The sequence below is a fragment of the Passer montanus genome, unplaced genomic scaffold, assembly GCF_014805655.1.
Source record: "Passer montanus isolate IOZ18808 unplaced genomic scaffold, ASM1480565v1 scaffold265, whole genome shotgun sequence".
NCBI lineage: Eukaryota > Metazoa > Chordata > Aves > Passeriformes > Passeridae > Passer > Passer montanus.
Window position 1 is genome coordinate 5,220 of NW_024367317.1, and position 21,297 is coordinate 26,516.

Genomic DNA, 21,297 nt, shown 5'->3' on the forward strand with positions numbered 1-21,297 from the left:
CATCAGAGCCAGTATGCAGATGAGAAATGCATTGCGCCCCGAATTTTTACAGTTTTCCAGGAAAACCCCTAAAATTATGAGCCAACAAGTGACCTAAGTGACGTCTAAGGATGGGAGCATAGTCCCGTACCTGCTTGGATCCTTTTTGCTTCTCACCCTAACCTGAAAAGATGTTGATTAAAGAGACGACCCGGGGTGTTGGACCAAAAAGCAGGAATCTGCTACTCTCCCATGAGGACAGAATCCCCAGCTCTGCCTGCAGACCAGTGGACAAAGCTGCATCATCCTCCTTCTCTGTGCCACGCCTGGGAGCAGCAGCGGCGTGGGCGCGACCTGTCGATTTCTCCCCACCTGAGCTGATTCTTCTTAATAAAGGCTTTAAAAAGGAGAAAGATCTCCTGCCCATTTATTTCACTGAGCAGGACCCCAAGCTGGGTCCTTCCAGCCGCCAGGGGGCGCCAGCACCCAAGGTGCCAAAATCCAGCCCAAAAACCCCAAAGCTCGACCTGGGCTCCCTCCGACCCCCTCGCCCACTCAAGGGAGATCCCAAAGCCCACCCTGGGGTCCCCCCAAGCCCCTTCTGTCTCTGTACCTCCAAATAAGCTCCTCGCCTACACCTCCCCCAGTTTCATCCGGGTGTGACCCCCCAAAACCCACCACTGAGTGCAAAACCAGCCACTTTACAACCAACAAAACGCGGGACCGTGATCACCAACCCACTGACTCCCTACTCCAAACCAGTGCCAGTCTGCTGGTCAGACTGGGATAAGCCTTTTGCAGACAGCTCCAGCTCCTCCCTGAAAATCTGGTATGAAAAATAAGAAATCCCTCTGTTTGGGGTGGAAACTGGCAGGCAGGGAATGAACCCTCATGCACAACAAGAGTTCAAGGGTCCCAACCCCTAGTATGAGGATCCCAAACTCCAGATTGAGAGGCTCAAACCCCAAGTGAGGGGGCTGAGATCTGAGTTTGAGGATCTCAAGCCATGGGATGTCATGAGTGTCCAGGACAGGGCAGGGGACACATGGAGTCTCCCAGCCCATGCCTGCAAAAGGCACAGCTAAAATTCCAGTGCCACGTACTGAAAGCCAAAGAGGAGCAGCTGGCAAGGGACTGGGGGGTGCTGGAGGAGGCCTGGCAGAAGCTGGGGCTGGAGGAGAAGGAGCCATGTGGCTCATCTAGCAGCAAGAGGAGATTCCAAGTATGGCCAAGGGCCGTGCAGCACCTGCACTGCACTTCCCAGCTGTGCCAGGCTTGGAGCAGAGCTGGGGCTCCACATCGCTTCCAAATCCTAATCCTGTCCCAGGAGGGGGACAAGGGGAGCCCTAAGGAGCAGCGCTGGCCCTGAGCACCCTCCCAGTTGCTCTTCCACAGTGCTGATCCTGTGGGCTGACCACTCCATGGAGCAGGATCCATAAAAGAACAGCTCCACCTGCTTCCTTCATCCCCTGCACCTGAAGTGGTGGTGCCAGGGCCCAGCTTCCTTAAGGAATGTCCAAGCTGTTTCCTCCCTGGAAGGGCTCTGCTGGTCTCTTGTACCATCACCCCTTTCCCAAGACCCCTCCCAGCTTTCTGGGCACAGCCACACAAGCTCCTGTTCCTCATTTCTTGCTGGGGGCGCCTTCCCCACGGAGGCTCTGCTTTTCTTACATCCCCAGCAAAAGCCAGGGCACCCCAGAGCCCCTGAGGGTGTAGGTGGATCCCAAGGCACCCCAAGGTGTGGGTGAGCACACATGAAGCACAAACACCCAAAATTAAGTGTGGCTGACTGCAAGGTAAAACTTGCCAGGGCTGCTGGGTGGGTCCAAGAGCTCCCAGAATCACTGGGATTTGAGCCATCCCACAGCTTGTCCCTGGAGCAAGAGCAACCCCCAGTTCTGCTCCAGGGACTCAGCTGGCAGCTCTCCAGGAGTGGGTGACACCCTGTGCTCTGCACTGCCAGCTCTCCAGGAGTGGGTGACACCCTGTGCTCTGCACTGCCAGCTCTCCAGGAGTGGGTGACACCCTGTGCTCTGCACTGCCATATCCTCAGGAAGCTGTGGGGGTTTATGGGGAAGCCCCTTTCGTTGGGTCACGGGGTGCAGGAGGGATGCCCTGGTTTTCCAGAAGCCTGAGAGGAGCCAGAAGCAGCTGGATCCAACTCCAGGCCCAGACAGGATCAGGCATTCTGTCTGGATCATACATCTGGGCTGGCCAAAATGTCCTGGGTTTAACTGGAGACCTGCAAGAAGCACAAGACATTCCATCTCTAGGTCCAGGCTCGGCGCAGGTGCGGCATCCCTCCTGCACGCTCCCACCTGGAGCTGCACCAGACCAGCTGCACACGCTGAACCTGCACAGCTCTGGCAGCACACGGGGGCTCAGGGACACAATGAGACAACATTCCCACACACACCTGGTGATGAACTCTCAAACCATGGAATTCGGGACAGGTGAGAGTCACCCCTGGGCACAAAACCCACAACTCAGCACACCTGACAATGGGGCAGATCCCAACTGGGACCACTCTCTCTCCCCCATGCCCTGCCCAACCGCCGCCATCGCCTTCCAGCCGCCTCTATGGCATTCGTCCCCATCCCATCGTCCTCCTTCCCCCTTTATCATCCACACCGTCTCCATTCATCCGCCTCCATCCTCATCTCAGCCGCCTCCATTCCCTTGGTAATCTTGTCCACGCCAGCCGACTCCATCCCCACTGCCTCTGTCCCCATCCCAACTGCTTCGTCCTGGTGGGAATAATGGTGCTGATGTCTTCACAAAAAACTCGATGTGGAAAGAATGGGTGTTGGGTTCTTCCCTACTATCACAGAAATGGTGTTAATGTCTTCTAAATGGGTCGTAATATCTGTGAACATCCACCCTGGCAAGTCTGTTACAGAATCTAGCCACTTGACCCAAAGAGTTTGAGCTCCTGAACTGTAGAGTAATAGGACAAATGGAAGTGTGAAATACAAAGCTGTGTTTGGTGTCAGGTACATACAGGCAACCTGTGTATCTGTGATTGTGATATGTGTGGAAACTGACCACGGGACAGTTATAAAGACAATTCTAATAAATAACTGAGGAAGTAAAGCATGGAAGAAGGCCTTTGAACCTATCCTTGGTTTGCAATTAACCTTTATAAGTCTTAAGTTGATTTAGGAGTATTCGAATTAAAGCATTAAGGATGTTGTTGTTTGACAGGAACTTTCGGCTTGTAGCTAAAAAGAGTTTTGCAATAATAACCTTTTGAAGTATAATTTTAGAATATTGCTTGTAGTAAGGATCTTTGAAACTATAGCTTTAGAATACATAAAAAGGAAACCTGCTTATCTCAATGCCTTAACAAAACATTGAAAAGCAGCTTGAGATAGGAAGATGAATATCAGCTCAAGGATTACTAGTTTTGACCAAGGGAAGCTGGACATCACTGGTATGAGATTTATAGTTCTTGTAATTATATGATGGACCCACAACTGGAATCTGGACCTCACCAGCTGGGAGACTTCTTTCTTCTTTCGGAAGCCGGACCCCACCATATGGGGATACTCCTTTCTGGGATACATCCTGAGAAAAACTAAATCACAGTAGTGTATAGAATCGTGACATAAAAATTTGGAATAGAAACTGCCAAGAAAGCTTATGAAAATCCCTATAAATATCTGGAAGCCCCAACTATCGGTGTGCAGTTGGAGGGAAAATTTCCCCCACTGTACCCAGCGCTGTATTGCTCATACTTTACCATATTAATTAATAAATTGATTGCTGCTTGAGTATTGGCCTAGTCAAGCTTCTTATTTATAACAGAAGTGTAATGCAGATGGTCTGAACTTCTGGTGGATCTGCAGAACCTAGACAGCCTGAGCTTCTGAACTTCAGGGGGAAATGGTGGCACACATTCAAGGAGGGATATGTGGTAAGCAGTTTGGGAAGGCTGTACCTTCCCGGTACTCAGCCAGTGAGGGCAACACACAATCGGGAGTTTAGAATAAAAAGCAGAACCGAGAGAGACACCTCCTTCCCCACAGGTGTATGTCCCAGTGGACTCTCCCTTTGTTCAAATAAAGTTGCAGGACTCCTATGTATCCTTTGGCTTTTCATAGTGTGGCTTCTCTGCACAGTCCCCATCCATTTCCACCCCCATTCCATCCTCCCCTGTCCATTCCCAGCCCACCCCATTCCCCGCAAAAGCCCGTCCCGTGCTGGGACCAGCACACGGCAGTGGATCCCACCAGAGCGTGTGAGGAGTGTGGGATCAGCCGCTCCTGCCCCGTCAACACCAACAGCATGTACTGGGCCCAGGCAGTGACTCCAGAACAGCCTTTTTCCAGGGAAATCCTCTGCACCACACGAGTCTCGTTCCTGGCCCGTATCAGGCTCAGCTCAGCCTACACTGCAATCCCAAACCCAGCTCATTTCCTGCACGCTTTTCCACAGGTTCAGTTAGTTCACGTTCCCATTGCCCCATCCTTCTCCTTTCCTCCCAGGACATACATAGCCCCTCTCACACACCATCATTACCATTCACCCATCACAAGGAATTCTGGTTCAAGGCACGAGAAACATGGATTCACTTTAGTTTTTCTTTAGTTGATAGGCTCCAAATCAACAGTGTTTCCTATGGATCTTGGGAACTGGGGCCCTGGAGCCTAAGTGCCAGAGCCAGCTGGGCCCTTCTACAGGAGGAAATGTCAGGTTTTTTAGGTTCCCTGAGGTTGATCCGGTTGCCATCATCCAAGCCCCAGGAGTAAACAAAGGGAGCAGATCAGTGCCATTAGAAACATGGAAACATTCCAAATCTTACTCCTGGGACATGCTGGATTTTTGCTTTCACTGGCAAAATTAAATTTTAAAAAATGAGAATTTGGCTCACTCTTTGCTCATCCAGGTTTGCTGGGGAAGGGTTTTGTCTCCTTTGCTGCTGAAAGCCAAAGGGAGACTTGGAAAGAGCGATGGCATCCCTGTGGGATTTAGGGATGTTTGGGATGGTCAATCAGTGGGATGGGCTAGGGGATGGATGGGGTCCCAGAACCTGTGCTGGATCAGGCAGAAGAACAGGAGTTTGATGGAAAAGGGGTTTTCCCATGTTTTTCTAATGGAGAAATGCAGCACAATCCCTTTCCCTGGAATACCCGGCCTGGAGCTGCCGCATCCCTCAGGCCTTGTATCTGCCCACGTGCTCTCGGGCAATGATCACTCGCTGGATCTGTGCCGTGCCCTCGTAAATCTGCAGGGAAAACCAGAGACAGGTGAGCCAGCAGCTGGGAAAGGTGTTTGACCAGAGTCTGCACACCTGTGACCCCTCCCTCTGCCTGCAAGGGCCAGGAAGAGGGAAACTTGGAAAAATGAGGGTGACAATGACCTGTTAGAGACAATAACCCATACAGGTGTGTGTGTTCAGTGCAGGAGGGATTCAGGGATTCCCCAGGTATCCAAACTCCTGTGTGTGCCCAGCACAGGAGAGATCCAAGGACCCCCCAGGCAGAGCCCAGGGCAGCTCCAGGACAGCAGAATTTGGGGATTTCAGTGTTTCACCTGCCTGAAGTTGCTTTGGCAAATCACTCCAATACCTGCAAATCCAGTTTCTCTGCAGTCACAAAATCAGGATAATATTCTCCAAACTGCACAAAGTTTCTCCAAGTAAAGCTGCTGGAATTATAAGGTCCAACCCCTTTCCCAAGTTCTTGCAGGGATGCAGGGGAACAAGAAAAATGCCCAAAAATTTCACACAAAATCAGAGTAATTTGAACAATTTCAAAACTTCAGCATGCCTGGCCATGCACTGACGATGGAGCTGTGTGATAGAGGATTTTGGTGGAAAAAAAACCCTAAAATGGGAAAAGAGCCCAATTCTGACAAAGTCTCACAGCTTGTTCTTGTACAGTTCCTCTCTGAGGACTGAGAACTTTTCAATTCCAAACATCTGCTTTCTGTCCTTGGAGAGGGAAAAATTCCTGGCTGGTGAGAACAGTTGGAATTTTAAAGTCAGCTGTAAAAGGAATGTCAACCACCTGAAATCTCAGCTGCTGTGGTCACTTGCTGACAGGTCAGGGCCCATGTGTGTTCCCTGAGACCTGTTTGGATCAGTTCCAGGCAGTCATGGTTAATGTTGGAAAGAGGGAAAAGGTGAAGGTCGCTGGGTTTCCTAAGGAAATTAATTCGTTCCTGCTGAATAACTAACTTGAGCCAGCAGAGGAATTCTGGCATGGGATAATTTCTTGGCAATAACAATGCAGAAAAAGCCCTGGGGATTAGGGGTGTCTGTGGGCTGAAAATGAGGAAATATGTCCATGTTTTGTTTTTTTGGAAAAGAAACCAATAAATAAATATCTGAAGAAGTGAATCACCATGGGCTGTGCCCCATGGCTGTTTCTGCAGCACACAGAGGGTAACTAATGCTAATTAATTAGTCCATGGGCCTCAAGGCTGGTGACATCTCAGCCAAAGCACCTGCCCAGTGAGTGGTAAGTTGAGAACTCCTTGATTTAATGACTTTCAGTCTCCAAATCTTTTTAGCCATTTTTGTCTATCCCAATTGCAATTAATCAGCAATGAATTACTTTGTACTGAGTGCCCGCATTGCCAGGAAGACCCCTGGCTCTGTCCCACTCACCTGATAGATTTTGGCATCCCTCATGAGCTTCTCCACGGGATACTCTGTGTTGAAGCCATTGCCCCCAAAGATCTGCACAGCATCAGTGGCCACCTGGTTGGCGACGTCCCCGGCGAAGGCCTTGGCGATGGAGGCGTAGAAGGTGTTGCGGCGGCCAGCATCCACCTCCCAGGCTGCTCGCTGGTACCCCATCCGGGCCAGCTCCACCTTCATGGCCATCTCCGCCAGCAGGAATGCCACAGCCTGGTGCTGGGAGAGTGGAGACCACCAGGTGAGCCTCAGAGGGCTGTGACACCACGGGGGAAGGAGCCTTTTGCTTGGGATGGTGATAAATGAATATGACTCGTGCTAACAATTGTAACTATATCGGTATTTTAGAAAACAGTTGTTAAAAAGTAATAGATGTAAAGGATATGTAGTTAGTGTCACAAAACAGATGTTTTCAGATGTTCATGAGAACAGGATGTAGTTTGAGATAAGCAAAATCCCAAAACAGAATAGGTCTCAGGATAATTAAAGAATGAGCCTTGAAATGGACAAAATTGGGATGATTCCAGGTATCTTGGAAATAATACAGCTTATTTTTGGAATGTAATGGTGGCTTCTATAACACAAAACTTGAGGCACATGTTCAAAGGACAGTGAAGATGATGAGAAGCCTTCATCAGGTGTGACCACCAAAAGCCAAAGAAAACCCCTTAGAAACAAACGGAGCATGTGCTGCATTGTATGGTGATGTAGATTTCAAGAATCGAAAATAGGAAGAGATTTACGGGAAAATATTGATGAATATGTATTAGCATACAGTATATAAGTTGTATTTGGACTCTTTTGCCTTTGTGAGGCAGGGTGAAAAGCTCTCCCAGTACCCCAATCAATTGGTTTTACTTATGCTTTATCCAAACCACTGCAAATTTCTTTGTATCTGCTTGATTATATTATTTTATATAAAATTGCTGCTCAATTAAAATTGCTGCTAAATTAAACTTTGTTGTTTATTGAATTAGACATATAGAATTTCATTCATAACAGGATCATGGAATCATTGGGGTTGGACAAGACCATTAAGATCACCACAGCCAAGTCTCACCCTGGCACCATCAGGGTCATCACTAAAATGTGTCCCCAAGTGCCACAAGGACAGGGACTCCACCAGAGCCAGGCCTTTCTGGGAATAAATCTTCCCTAATATATAATTTTACCTTCATTTTTTAATTTGCAAAGTCAGTGCCCTTGGGAAGCTGTGTTCAAGGAGTTCTATGGAACTGGGATCCGTGTTGGATCAGACGTTCCCATGTGTAACTCTAAATATGTGGAAGAGGTTTTACAGTGACTTCTGTGAGCCAGAGAGAAGTTTGATAAGAGGATCCATGTTTACCCCTGAAAGAATTTTCTACCAAGGTCAGTGACATAGAAACCAAGGAAGAAAGAAGGATAAATAAGAAAGACCTGCAACTGTCTGTTCCAATAAGCACTTTGTTTGTCTTTCCTGACCAATGAGGAAAGTGTAAAATTAGGAGTTTTGTAAGAATGTGTAAAAAGCATGCATGCTATAATAAAAACAGGTGTGAAGCCTTCTGAAAATGGAGTGTGTTTGCTTTGTATTGTGACCATCTCAACCACGACATCAACGCACCTCCACGATGGGTTTCCCGAAGGTTTTCCTCTCCAGCGCGTACCTCGTGGCCTCGTCGAGCGCTCGCCTCGCCAGCCCCACGGCCCCCGCTGCCACCTGGGTGGGCACAGTGCGGGATGAGCAGCAGAAATTCCCGTTTGCTTTGGGAACAGCCCATTCCTGGGACTCACCGGGGGCCTGGTCTTGTCAAAGGCGCCCATGGCGATCTTGAAGCCAGCGCCCTCCGCGATCAGCACGTTCTCCTTGGGGACTCGCACGTCCTCAAAGACGATCCCGCGTGTGTCCGAGCAGCGCTGGCCCATGTTCAGCTCCTGCAAGAGGGAGGTGCCACGGGATCAGATTCTTCCCAGGTACAACCAATTCCATCCTTTAGCTCACTTAAAGAATAAAGGAAGCTTTTTTTACCTTAAAAAAACACTCTGATTTAGCTAAAACGCACCAGAGAAACAAGAAATAACGTTTTGGCCTCCCCAGCCCAGTAAGTCCCTGACCTGTCACACCTGAGCGGGTCACTGCCTCCATGTGGGAGATCAACTCTGAGGCTGGAATCCCTCCTTTCGCCCTTTCTGGTTCAATTTATCCTCTGGAGGATTCAATTCTACATATAAATCAATTCTATTCTCTCAAGTGGGAGAGAAAACAGTCAAGAACCCACTTGCAACAGATGCAAGACCCAGCTGTGCTGCCAAAAGACAAATTCATAAATAAATCAGGTTTTCAGGTTCCAAATATAAGCAAAAAGATAGAAAATCAGGGCCTCCATGGTGCCTTACTTGGGCAGGAACAGCTGAAATTGCAGCAAATTGGGTGATTTCTGGGAAAGTTCTGCCAACACCTTCACTCCCCCTGGACATCCTTAGCAATTCCATGTTCTCAAAGGTTCTTTTGCAGCTGGGCAAAATTATCTGCTTTAGGTCCTTCTGAGTAATTCTTTATCTGAATTCATACAATTATAATTCTATTGTCATTATATCTAATTATATATATTACATATAATTATACATTGTATAATTACATATAACTTCATAAATATATATATATATATGTAAATATAATTATTAAATGTGTCTTTTGAACAGTTTCTAGGAACTGTGAGAATTCCAGTATACCTATCAGCACTGACAAGATTCAGCTGTTTTCCTTTCACAGCAATTCATTGTGCTATTGGTTCAGGAAGGAGCAAGAATTCCTGATGATTACCTTCCTGCCAATCTGGATCCCAGGGCTGTTGGCCTCCACGATGAAGCCCGTGAAGGCTTTGCTGGCTGGGGCCCGGGGGTCAGGATCAGTGCGGGCCAGCAGGAAGTACCTGGGGAGGACAGAGATGGGGGTTCAGTTCATCCCCAACGTCAGACACTTCATGGCAAAAATGCTGAGTGGTTTTGTCCATACTGGTACTGTACAAGAAATTAAGTGGTAAGGTAACAACCCTTTTTAATCAGCCCTTCAAAAAAGAGAAAACAAATGAGGGGAAAGGAGTGCAAGAATGTCAGTGTTGTCTGGACATCTCTTCCTGCAAAATCAAGGTTTAATGAAATTCCCTAAGGTAAACCTGCAAAGCTTCTCCACCTTTTCCATGTGCTGTCTCAATATACCACCCAGCCTCCCAGATAGCCCAAAATAAGCCAATTCCCAGCACATCTCTTAAGGATTATTGTACAGGGAATGCAGCACTGTGTGCAAGGCCTTTTCCTGTCAATTGAAAATATTTCAATTTTATTCTTCCCAGTATCATTTGTAAATGAAGTTTTTGTGTCAGTAATTGCTGTAAATCCCATTTAGGAGGGTCAGGAATGTGTTGGGAGAGTCTCTGTGATGGTTCTGCCTCGGGCAAGAAGTTAAACTGTGAGGAATCCTAACTTTCATAAATAAATGTATAAAGTTTTTCCTCTTGAACTGAGAAGTGTTTGAGTATTGGGGTGGGGTGAGTGTTAGCCCCAAGGGAGGGTCTGTGCTGCCCTCCCCAGACCCTGCAGCACAGCCTGGGCTCTGGGACTCCTAGGAAATGTATTACCTTAAGATAATTAAATCCTAGAGTTTTTCTGTTTTGCCTTTGAGTGGGAGGCGTTCCCAGCTGAGTCAGAAGCAGCTGATCCCTGTCTGGGAGCCAGGTCAGGGCTCGGTAACCTGAGCACTTTGGAGTTGACTCTGAGTCTGTTCCAAAGGGAAAGCAGAGGGAGCTGCATCTGGTTTCAGCCCAAACGAGCGGCATTCTGCCTGGAGCTGTGGCATCACCGAGCTCTGGTGTCATTAGCCCCTTCCCTCTTTGGGCACCCGCAGCACTGGGGCTGCTGGTGCCTCCTCCCGGTGAACTGGTGACACACTGGAACCCTCTGGTTTGCGGCACACCCTTAAAGAAACCCCAGGACAGAGCAGTATGGCCACAACAGGAACGCACCAGTTGGCCTTCCCTCCGTTGGTGATCCACATCTTCTGCCCGTTGATGACGTACTCGTCCCCTTTCCTCTCCGCCCGGGTTTTGATCCCGGCCACATCCGAGCCTGCGCCCGGCTCCGTCACACAGTAAGCCTGGAAGAACAACCCCCAGATGCCAAGGGATACACATTCTGGGTTTGGGAAACCACAAAATCATTGTGGAATGTGGGCAGTGACCGGCTCCGGTCACACAAACATGAGAGGCTAGTTTGTCATTAATTAATTACTGAAGTAATGGGATTTCCTGATCAAACACATATCAGGGCTTCCTCTGTCATTAATTAATTAATCAGTAGGATTCCCTGGTCACACTCACACACATCAGAGGCTCCTCTGTCATCCTGCCCAAGTATTTTTTCTTCTGCTGCTCATTCCCAGCGATGATAACAGGCATTTGCTGGAAGAGAATGTTCAGAGCATTAACACAACACCTCAAGGGCTCAGAGCCCAGTTTGGAGGACCCAGAGCCCAGTTTGAGGGCCCCACCCCCAGTTCCAGATGGGTGCAGGACTCACCCCCAGGGAATTTGCCTCGATGGCTGTCTGCACCCCAGTGCATCCGTATGCCAGCTCCTCTGTGATCAGACATGCCTCAAAGGTGCCCAGCCCCAGCCCACCTGTGGGGGGACAGGAGGGGACTCAGGGGGGTCTCAAGTACAGAATATTAATGATTTGCAAGCATTTATTATCCCAAACATCTCCCATGTGCACCAAGTTCTATCAGATGATATCCCTTGGGAACGCCTTGCAAAACAGCATGCTGCCAGATTGACATTTTTGTTATTTTGTTTCTTTGCATCGAAATCAGATGATTTAAAAATCCCATTTCACCATTCTCAGAGGGGTTAATTTTGTGCTCAAGGTGGGACAAGTGGCATAAAATGGCCAGAAGGTACCACCAGGATCTGTCACTGCTTTACATCTGAGCATTCTCTGGGAAGTTCTTGGGAGGTGGAAAATGGCTACATGGGCTCTGATGTCTCTCAAAACTATCAATTATATCCCTCAAATCCCTTTTTCCAGAGTCAGGGATTAGTGCAGCAGACACCATTTTACCCAATAAATTTGAATCACTTCTTCCCTTTCCTGTCTCTTTTCCCATTTTGAATTTCATTTGAACACTTGGTTCCATGACCTTCTCCCATAAGTCTTCACACCAGCCACAACTTTTCTGCACCCACTATCAAAACCTCCTTTTCCAGGCTATATAGGGATATCCAGCCAAACTGTGCTGATGATTTTCCACTATGAAACCTGATAGTTTTTCAAATTCATTCCTGAATTTCAAGTGTTTTCCACCCACCCAGCCCCTCCCTCTCACTGCTGGGGGTCAGACAAGAGGATCTTTAAAGCTCTTGAGTCAAACCTTCCCATGATTCTCAGCCTCTGCTGCAGAAACTCAGTTTTTGATACACCAAATCAGTCAAAAAGACCCAACAGGGCCTGCTCTGTACACTTCTCAATTCCACTTTCAGGGAATCTGAAATGTAACATTTTTATCTGTGGTTACACACCGGCTGCACCTCAGCTGAACTGGTAACTGATTCTCAGGAATGAGCCCTTAAACCCCTCCATCCAGAGGAAGGATCAAAGTAAACCCTTGAATTCTTGACATGGGGATCATAACAATTGGGATCATGGGAGAAAATCTGTCCATAAGTTACCACACCAGAATCTAATTCCTCGCCTGATCCCATCCAGCCTTGTCACAGCCACGTGTGCCAACCTGCCCACAGATTGCTTTGGGATTACTCCTGTGTGCAACAGGTAATTTTACATGTAATCCACAATTTCACACCACAATTTCCTCCGAGGCCTTTTCTTTGGTTTATTTTAGGGATTAAAAGGAATCACACTCACCACAGCTCTCTGGGATGTGTGAATTCATCAGCCCAAGCTCCCAGGCCCGTTTAATGAGTGGCACAGGATACTGAAATGAAAAATCACAGTTGATTATCACAAGTAATATTTCAAATTTTGCATTTAGAGAAAAATCTGGCTTTTTTCTCCTGTGAGATGGATTTACCTCCCCAGTCCTGTCATACTCTGCTGCAACAGGAATTATCTCCTCCAGGGCAAATTTCCGGGCAGTTGCTTGGAATTCCTTCTGTTCATCCGTCAGTTCTGTTGAAAAAATAAGGCAACACAGTAATAAAGAAACTCAACTTCCTCCTTCCCTCTGAACCCCCCTGAGCTGTGAGCAATGCCCATGACAGCATTAATTAAAAAATTATTCAAAAACTACTGGAAATGGAGCAGAAGGTGGCAGGTAATAAAATGTTTTTACCAAAAATATCTGTCAAGAATCTGCGGCTGCCCCAGAGGATTTGCTGTAATAGCTCAGGTGTGGAGAAATTTCTGTTGCATCCCTAGACCCACGATGTTCCCATGGTACTGCTTACAGTTATTTTAATGGTTTAAAAGCCAACAGGGGATCATTGCTCAATGCTGAGGCCATTTGTGCAATAAAAAAAGCTCAAGACAGTTAGAAAAAAGAAGAAAGTCTCTGAAATATCACCCCCTGCCCTGGTTGTCCTGAGCTGGAGAAAAAAAGGGCTTTTGGTTTTCAAATAGTTTTTATAAAAGGAATAGAAATATATTCCAAATAAACACCTGTCTTGGAAATTCCTCCTGAACTGCAGTACTGTCGCCTGGGGTCTTTGGTTGGTTGTTTTGTTGGGGTTTGTGGTGGGGGTTTTTGGTCTGTTTATTTTGGTTCTTTGTTTGCTTTCCCCCCCTGCACTGCCATCTGTCCCTCCCTGTTCTCTCCCTTCCCAGCCCTGCCACGCTCACCGAAGCTGAACCCGTTCCCAGGTTTGCTCTGCTGCACGTTTTGGGCAGGTTTGCTGGAGAGCGACCTCCAGCCGGGCCAAGCCAGGGTCCGGAGCAGCTGCAGCAGGAAAAGACCGTGAGAATGAGGGAATAGTCCAGACCAGAATGAGGGCCCTGTCCTAAGGGTGCCAGTGCAGCCTCACAGCACAGCAAGGGACACAGGCTGTGACAGGTGGCACACAGGGAAAAAAGGTATTGTCAGAGAACACTGAAAATATCTGTAAAGCCAAAAAGTGAACTGTGGGGAGAGCTGGGATCAAGCATGGAATGCTGAGCTACTGAGTCAGCACGTGTGCACAGCTTGGGGGTGTCCACAAGGTAAAGTTTTATCTGTGGCGTTTTCACAAGACGCAAGTGTTGAAAAACTGTCCTTTCTCACCCATGTTTTCTCTTTTTTGCCTCAGTATTTTTTACCAAACTGCTGCCACAGGTGTGTAAGGAAAATAAAACAAGACCACACCAGGAAACAACCCTCCCAAGTGTTTTAGACATTGTTTGCAGTATAACTGACAAAAAGAGGAGGTAGAAGAAAAGACGGGGTATTGTAATCATGGGGATTTGTTTGATTGGGCTTTGGTTTGGGTTTGGTTTTGGTGTTTTTTTTCTCCTAAGGATGATCCAGTCCTACACAGCACCTCCACCAAAAAGTTTACGCAAAACTAGGAAAAGCCCAGAATTCTCAACAAGGCTGAAGGTGACACACCCCCAGAGGAGCCACCAAGTTTGTGTTTGAGATATTCAGTCTCATTATTCTCCTGCCCCCAGGGCTGGGCAAGGTCAAGGGCACCACTGAGATGACTCTGGGCACATCAACACCCCTGCACAGCTGAAGGTGAGGGTTGGGCAGGGGCATCTCCCCAGGGGAAACACAGAGTGGCAAGAGACCAAAGTCCTCTCACAGGGATGAGGCACTGGAGCAGTGAGGGTGCCCCACGCTGGGAATATTCCCAGTCAGGTGGGACAGGACTTGGACCAAGCTGGTCCAGCTCCTCCAAGCGGCCAGTGGGGTGGGACTGGTGGTCTCTTAGGTCCCTTCCCACCCAAACCAGTCTGGGACTCTGTATAAGTGTTCGGGCAAGCACTTGCTCACTCCATCAGCCTCGCTGTCCCCTCCACGCTCAGACGCAGCTCCTCGTGCCCTCCACCTGCTCTGACCCCACTGAACTCCAAATCCCGGTGCCAGGAATATTATCCATTAGGTCCCGTGCCCTCGGGCACAGTTGCCCCCTCCGCTCCCGCTGTCACTTGAGGCAGGTGGCCACGTCCCAGCGGGGGACACTGGAGGGCACTGGAGGAACACTGGATGGACACGGCAGAGCCGGCGCCCTTCACCTTTCCCCTAATTCAGGAATGACGAGGAGAACTGGAAGCGCCGACGCAGTTCCCGGGGAGGGCGACCGATGGATCCCGATAAAAGGAATGTTCCCAGTTTCCAACGGGACGGGCACCGACCCCGGGGGGAGCAGCGGGCAGCGATCCCCGGGGCAGGAACGGAGCGGCGCAGGAGGGGCAGCGCGCCCCGACCCCGCTTCGGGACCCCCGGGACTGAGGCTGGCAGCGCCGCCCCGGCCCCAGCACGACCCCGGCCGCGTCCCTCCTCCCCTGATCCCCCGAGTCCCGTGTCCCCCGTGTCCCGCTCACCCGGCTGGCGCTGAGCGCGGACATCGCGGCGGCGGCTCCGGCGCGGGGCGGAGCAGAGCGGAACGGAGCGCGGCGGCCGCACCGCCCACAGCCCGGCACCGCCGAGCCCGCCCCGGGCAGGGCGGTGACCCCCGACATAGCGGCCCGAGGTCTGCTCCGCTCCCCTCACCCTCCTCTGACCCGTTGTGTCGGGATCACAGGGAATCGGCTGCTTTGGTTTGCCTGGGAAGAACCTTTCGCCGTGTGAAATCACCTCGCGACGCGTCCGGGTCTCGCTCGCGGGTTTCTCACTGAGAGTTTGGGTCCCTGCCTTGGCCACTTTTTGGGTTAAACCAGCAGGTTAAAAAAAAACCAAAAACTGATCGTGGTCTCACACAGGCTTTGCTCCAACCGCGGCTGGCTTTTCACTCCGGTATCGGTGGAATGGCTCGTCCAGAGACGGGAACAGAGCCGGGGCAGGGGCTGGCGCACCAGGAGCGGCTGAGGGAGCGGGGCGGGGGCTCAGCCTGGAGAAAAGGAGACCCGGGGGGACCTTCTGGCTCTGCACAACCCCCTGACAGGAGGGGGCGGCCAGGAAGTGGTCGGGCTCTGCTCCCACAGAACAAGGGACAGAACAAGGGGAAACGTCCTCAGGCTGCATCACGGGAGTTTTAGGTTGGACATCAAGAAGAATTCCTTCATGGAAAGGGTTGTCAGGCCTTGGAAGAGGATGCCCAGGGAGGTGGTGGAGTTCCCATCCATGGAGATGTCCAAGGAACGACTGGACATGGCACTCAGTGCTCTGGCTGAGTGACGAAGTAGTGTTTGGTCAAAGGTTGGACTCACTGATCTTGGAGGTCTTTTCTAACATTAGGGATTTGAAGATTCTATAACTTTTTCTCCCTGTAGTTAAGTAAAAGTTAATTTGTAATTTTATGTTTTTCCAATGTTTAATTAAGATTTTTACATGTTCTTCCTGTTTTAAATCCAGTCTCAAACCCACAGGGTGTGCCAGTTGGGGGCTGTTAAACATTCCCTGTCCAGTACTGCAGGTTCTGCTCCACAGGTCACATTCCTGACTGCAACTGGGAGTTCAACTCCTGAGCAGCCCAACTTCTGTCCACGGATTATTTATCCCTTACTTGTACAGTTCCTGCACACCTCAATACTCCTCAGGTGATTTATCACCACAACAGCCCCTGGATGCAGAGACATTTCTCCATCACATTTAAGAGAAAGGTTCAGGTGGGTTTTCCAATGAGCAGCACAGATTTCACTGGGTTTCACTAACCAGGATCACACACCCCAGAATCACAGAGGCAGGTAGGGAGCTTCTGTATCCCTATGGAAAGGTAATGGCATAGGTAATATCTGCTCTCCTAGTCAAAAACAGCTGCAGCTGCTTCAGGTGCTTGAACATCTGTAGGGACAACCCCACCCAGCAGGGACAACCCCTCCTGCTGCAGGGAGCAATTTCAGAAAAACATGGGCAGAATTGAGATGATTTTTCCAGGTGCCTTCTAGACCAGTAGCAATAACCTTTCTGGAAGGAATGAGCTCCTGAGATTTGTGACCCAGGTACAAGCTGGTGCAGGGGGTTTCGAGACAATCCAGGTGCAGAAAGCATTAATGTGGCTGGAAGAGGGAATGCAGGTCCCAGTATGGATAAGGGATCACACTGACAGGGTCAGTGCTGGTCCTGCTGTAGGGGATCACACTTTTGGGGTGGGCGCTAGTCCCATTGTGGGTAAGGGATCACGGTCACAGGATGAATGCTGGTTCCAGGATCAGGGATGGGACACTTGCATGGACTGGATGCTGATCCTGGGATAAAGGATTGTGGTCATGGGGTAGACGCTGGTGTGGGATGGAGGTCCTGTGCAGGGGAGCTGTGAGTGACTGCCTTGCTGGTGGCAGGTGTGTGTCTGTCTACGTGTCTGCATGGCTCTGAGACACCTGCTCACCATGGCAGGTTGAAACTGCTGAGGGAGAGGCTGCAGCCACACCGGGCTGGATTTACTGGTAGCTCTGGACACCCACTCTGCAGCTCCCTCACCTCCACCTGGGCGCTCGGACCCAGCTCCTGTGGGGCAGTAGCACCCCCGCCGCTCACCTGTGACACAGATGCCAACTGGTGTGTAAAAGAGCTGGGACCGTGTGATCCCAGCACCAAAATAAAGCTACACCTGCTTTTAATATAGGAATTGGTGTTAGAAAGCTTTCCCCCATGATTTGGTCACAGCAGTGCTGAGGAACAGGGAGACCACGGCCAAGTGAGGCAGGCACCTGGAAAAGCCTTCGTACCCAGAGGGGATACTTACAACGAGCCTGGAGAGCTGCAGGTAAGAAAAAGATGAAAACTAAACATCTAATGGAGTGCTTGAGCATGGACTCACACCGCACGGTTCCGCCCCACGTACTCACGCGGGAGGCCTCGAGCACAGCAACCGCCATAGCTGGAGCGGAAAGGAGGGGAGAGAGGAAGGGCAGGGCATGAGAGAGGTGGAGGCGGATGAGGGCGGGTGCCTGTGCCGGCTCGTCCCGCCCCGGCGCGGCCGGATGTCCCTTGGAGCGGAGCGGGCGGCGGCAGCGGGCGCGTGGTGCGGGCCGGGCCCGGGGCAGGAGGGGCCGGCGGGGCTGCGGAGGGGCCGGTGGCCGGCTTTGTCCCAGGTTGAGGAGAGGGGTTCCAGTTGGGATCTGCCCCACAGCTAGGTGGGCTGAGTTGTGGGTTTTGTGGCCAGGAGGGGCTCTCACATGGCCTGAATTCCATGGTGTGGCATTTTTTGTCCGAGTGTATGTGGGAATGTTGTCTCGTTATGTTCCTGAGCCCCTGTGTGCTGGCAGAGCTGTGCAGGTTCAGCGTGTGCAGCTGGTCTGGTGCAGCTTCAGGTGGGAGCGTGCAGGAGGGAAGTGGCACCTGTGCTGAGCCTGGCCCTAAAGCTGGAATGTTTTGTGCTTCTTGCAGGTGTCCAGTTGAGCCTGGGACAGTTTGGCAAGCCCAGATGTATGATCCAGAATTTTGGAGAGTCTCCATGTCTGGGGTTCCCAGAGGAGTTTGTCAGGTGAGATTTGGGGTGACTGAGGTGCTGTTGAGGTCCTGGTGCTTTGCATGCATAGTCAGATCCTGCAGCTCCTCGATGGTGTTGCTGGGGGTTTGCTCCAGTGAATTATTATTCATTACAGTCAGGTGGGAATGCCCATATAACTGCCCAGGGAAGGGTTTGAGGGAGGTGGCAATTTTGGTACCGTTTGTCCCAAGAGACTCTGGATCTATTGCATCACATTGCATCACATTTAGCGATCTGGGAAAGGCCTCAAAAGATGAAAATGAGTCTGAGGGGCTTTGGAAGTCTTTCATGGTTTCTCACCGCTCCTCAGGCGCCCTTCACTTTAATGTCTATTGTGTGTGGTTTACTTGGGCTGTGGGATTTGGAACTGAGCTGTTTTGTGTAAGGGAGGATGGCTGTTCACTGCCTCTGACCAGAAGTTGTGGCACACACCGAAATCGTCTCCTGCAGCTCTTTGGCTGGTGGGAGTGTGTGCAAAGCTCAGGGGATTGTGTGTGTGGGCCATGGCCTCCACCACGCCAAATCCACACAGAGCTGATTTTCAGGACAACAGTTTGTGTCCAGGTGTATGTGGGAATGTTGTCTCGTGTCCCTGAGCCCCCATGTCCTGGCAGAGCTGTGCAGGTTCAGCGTATGCAGCTGGTCTGGTGCAGCTCCAGGTGGGAGTGTGCAGGAGGGAAGTGGCAGCTCTGCTGAGCCTGGCCCTAAAGCTGGAATGTTTTGTGCTTCTTGCAGGTGTCTGGCTGAGCCTGGGACGTTCTGGCCTACCCGGATGTATAATCCAGCATTTTTGGGGACCCCCTGTGGCTGGATGTCCCAGTGGTGTGTGTCAGGTGAGGTTTGGGGTGACTCAGGTGGTGGTGTGTTCCTCGTGTCCAGGGCTTTGGATGCATAGTGAGATGTGCATCATGTGGGAAGGTGTTGCTGGGCGTGCGCTCCACTGGATTATTATGACAGCCAGGTGGGAATGGCCAGGTACCTCCCTAAGGAAGGGTATGAGGTTGGTGTCAATTTTGACACAGTGTCTCCCAACAGACTCTGCATCTCTTGCATCGCATTGCATCCCATCCCATGGTCTGGTAAAGGCCTCAGGAGATGAAAATGAGTCTGAGGAGCTTTGGAAGTCTTTGATAGTTTCCAGCCGCTCCTCAGCTGCCCTTCAAGTTAATGTCCCTTGGTTTTGGGCTGCCTGAGTTGTGGGATTTACAACTGAGCTGTTTTGTGTATGGGAGGATGGGTGTTCACTGCCTCTGACCAGAAGTCGTGGCACACCCTGATAAGCTTTCCTCCAAGCCTTTGGCTGGTGGGAGTGTGTGCAAAGCTGGCTGCAGGCGCAGGGAGCGTCCCGCGCTGGGAGCGGCGGCTCCGGGCTGGGAGGGCCCCAGGAGGAGGAGGAGGAGGCAGTTGTGGGGCCCGGGATGAGCGCTGGCATGTATTATCTGAGCGGAGCTGATGTCTCTCACCGCTTTAGCTCTAGAATTACTCTGAGGCCCGACAAGACCCCGATCCCTCTGGCAGTGGAGCTTTTCTTGCTTGTGGGATTGATTGGTCATGGCAGACTTTGTCCCAGGTTGAGGAGAGGGGTCCCAGTTGGGATCTGTCCCATTGGCAGGTGCGCTGAGTTGTGGGTTTTGTGCCCATGAGAGGCTCTCAGCTGTCCCAAATTCCATGGCCTGGGAGTTTCTGTCCAGATGTTTATGGGAATGTTGTCTCGTTGTGTTCCTGAGCCCCCGTGTGCTGGCAGAGCTGTGCAGGTTCAGCATGTGCAGCTGGTCTGGTGCAGCTTCAGGTGGGAGCGTGCAGGAGGGAAGTGGCTTGTCTTGTCAGCCTTGCCCTAAAGCTGGAATGTTTTGTGCTTCTTGCAGGTGTCCAGTTGAGCCTGGGACATTCTGACCAGCCCAGATGTATGGTCCAGCATTTTGGAGAGTCTCCATGGCTGGGGTTCCCAGTGGTGTGTGTCAGGTGAGGTTTGGGGTGACTCAGGTGCTGGTGTGGTCCTGGTGCTTTGGATGCATAGCCAGATTTTGCCGCACCTAGATACTGTAGCTGGGGGTGTGCTCCAATGGATTGTTATTCATTGCAGCCAGGTGGGAATGCCCATATAACTGCCCAGGGAAGGGCTTGAAGGAGGTGGCAGTTTTGGTACTGTGTCTCCTGAGAGAGTCTGGATCTGTTGCAGCAGCAGTGGTCCGGTAAAGGCCACAGGAAATGAAAATGAGTCTGAGGAGCTCTGGTGGTCTTTAATGGTGTCTCACTGCTCCTGAGCCGTGATTCATTTTAGTGTCTATTGTGTTTGGCCTAAATGGGTAGGGGGATTTGGAACTGAGCCCTTTTGTGTAAGGGAGGATGGGTGTTCACTGCCTCTGACCAATAGTTGTGGCACACACTGATAACCTCTCCTGCAAGCCTTTGGCTGGTGGGAGTGTGTGCAAAGCTCAGGGGATTGGGTCTGTGGGCCAATGCCCTCCACCACGCCAAAGCCACCCTGAGCTGATTTTGAGGACAGCTGCTGGGTTTGGTTTCTGAGGGATGCTTGATTATCTCTCAGTCTTCTTTCCTTCTCTGTGGACCTGAGATCCATAAACAAGCGTCCCCTTTATGTATTTCAGGTTCTGTTAGTTGACTGAAGTCACAGTCCAAAGTTGCCCTCAGGAGGCCTGTGCAGGGAGGGGTGGGCTTGAGTGGTTGCAGCATCTTTACAGAGTTGAGCCATAAAGGGCAAAAAATCCTTCCTAGCAAAGTTTGGGTGCTTGAGCGCAATGTTTCTGTCTGTCAGAGACGGGAAGAGAGGGAGATGGGGGTGGAAGGCGTTGGAGGCAGATGGAGCACGGAGCCCCCGGGCAGAGCCCCTGCTGGTGGCGGTGGCGGGGCTGTGGAAGGGGCAGCTGCAAGGGCTGCGCTGGCGGGGCCCGGCTGCAGGCGCAGGGAGCGTCCCGCGCTGGGAGCGGCGGCTCCGGGCTGGGAGGGCCCCAGGAGGAGGAGGAGGAGGCAGTTGTGGGGCCCGGGATGAGCGCTGGCATGTATTATCTGAGCGGAGCTGATGTCTCTCACTGCTTCCTGGGACATTCTGGCCTGCACGGATGTATGGTCCAGCATTTTGGAGAGCCCCTGTGG

The 21,297-nt window shown here is 50.8% G+C and overlaps 1 protein-coding gene and 1 non-coding gene across 2 annotated transcripts; one reads left to right on the forward strand and one right to left on the reverse strand.

The window, feature by feature from the left end:
- Positions 1–4,533: 4,533 nt before the first annotated feature.
- On the reverse strand, positions 4,534–15,289 carry LOC120503658 (medium-chain specific acyl-CoA dehydrogenase, mitochondrial). Its single transcript, XM_039712369.1, has 12 exons — positions 15,137–15,289; positions 13,457–13,553; positions 12,690–12,787; positions 12,524–12,593; positions 11,180–11,280; positions 10,981–11,061; positions 10,627–10,757; positions 9,429–9,537; positions 8,399–8,539; positions 8,229–8,324; positions 6,593–6,841; positions 4,534–5,206 (listed from the first exon to the last, which is right to left on the reverse strand). Exons 1-12 carry the CDS (start codon positions 15,272–15,274, stop codon positions 5,135–5,137), a joined length of 1,383 nt encoding a protein of 460 aa, XP_039568303.1. The 5' UTR covers positions 15,275–15,289; the 3' UTR covers positions 4,534–5,134.
- Positions 15,290–19,593: 4,304 nt separating this feature from the next.
- On the forward strand, positions 19,594–19,677 carry LOC120503668. Its single transcript, XR_005627811.1, has one exon. It is a non-coding gene; the product is annotated as a small nucleolar RNA SNORD45 (small nucleolar RNA).
- Positions 19,678–21,297: the final 1,620 nt, after the last annotated feature.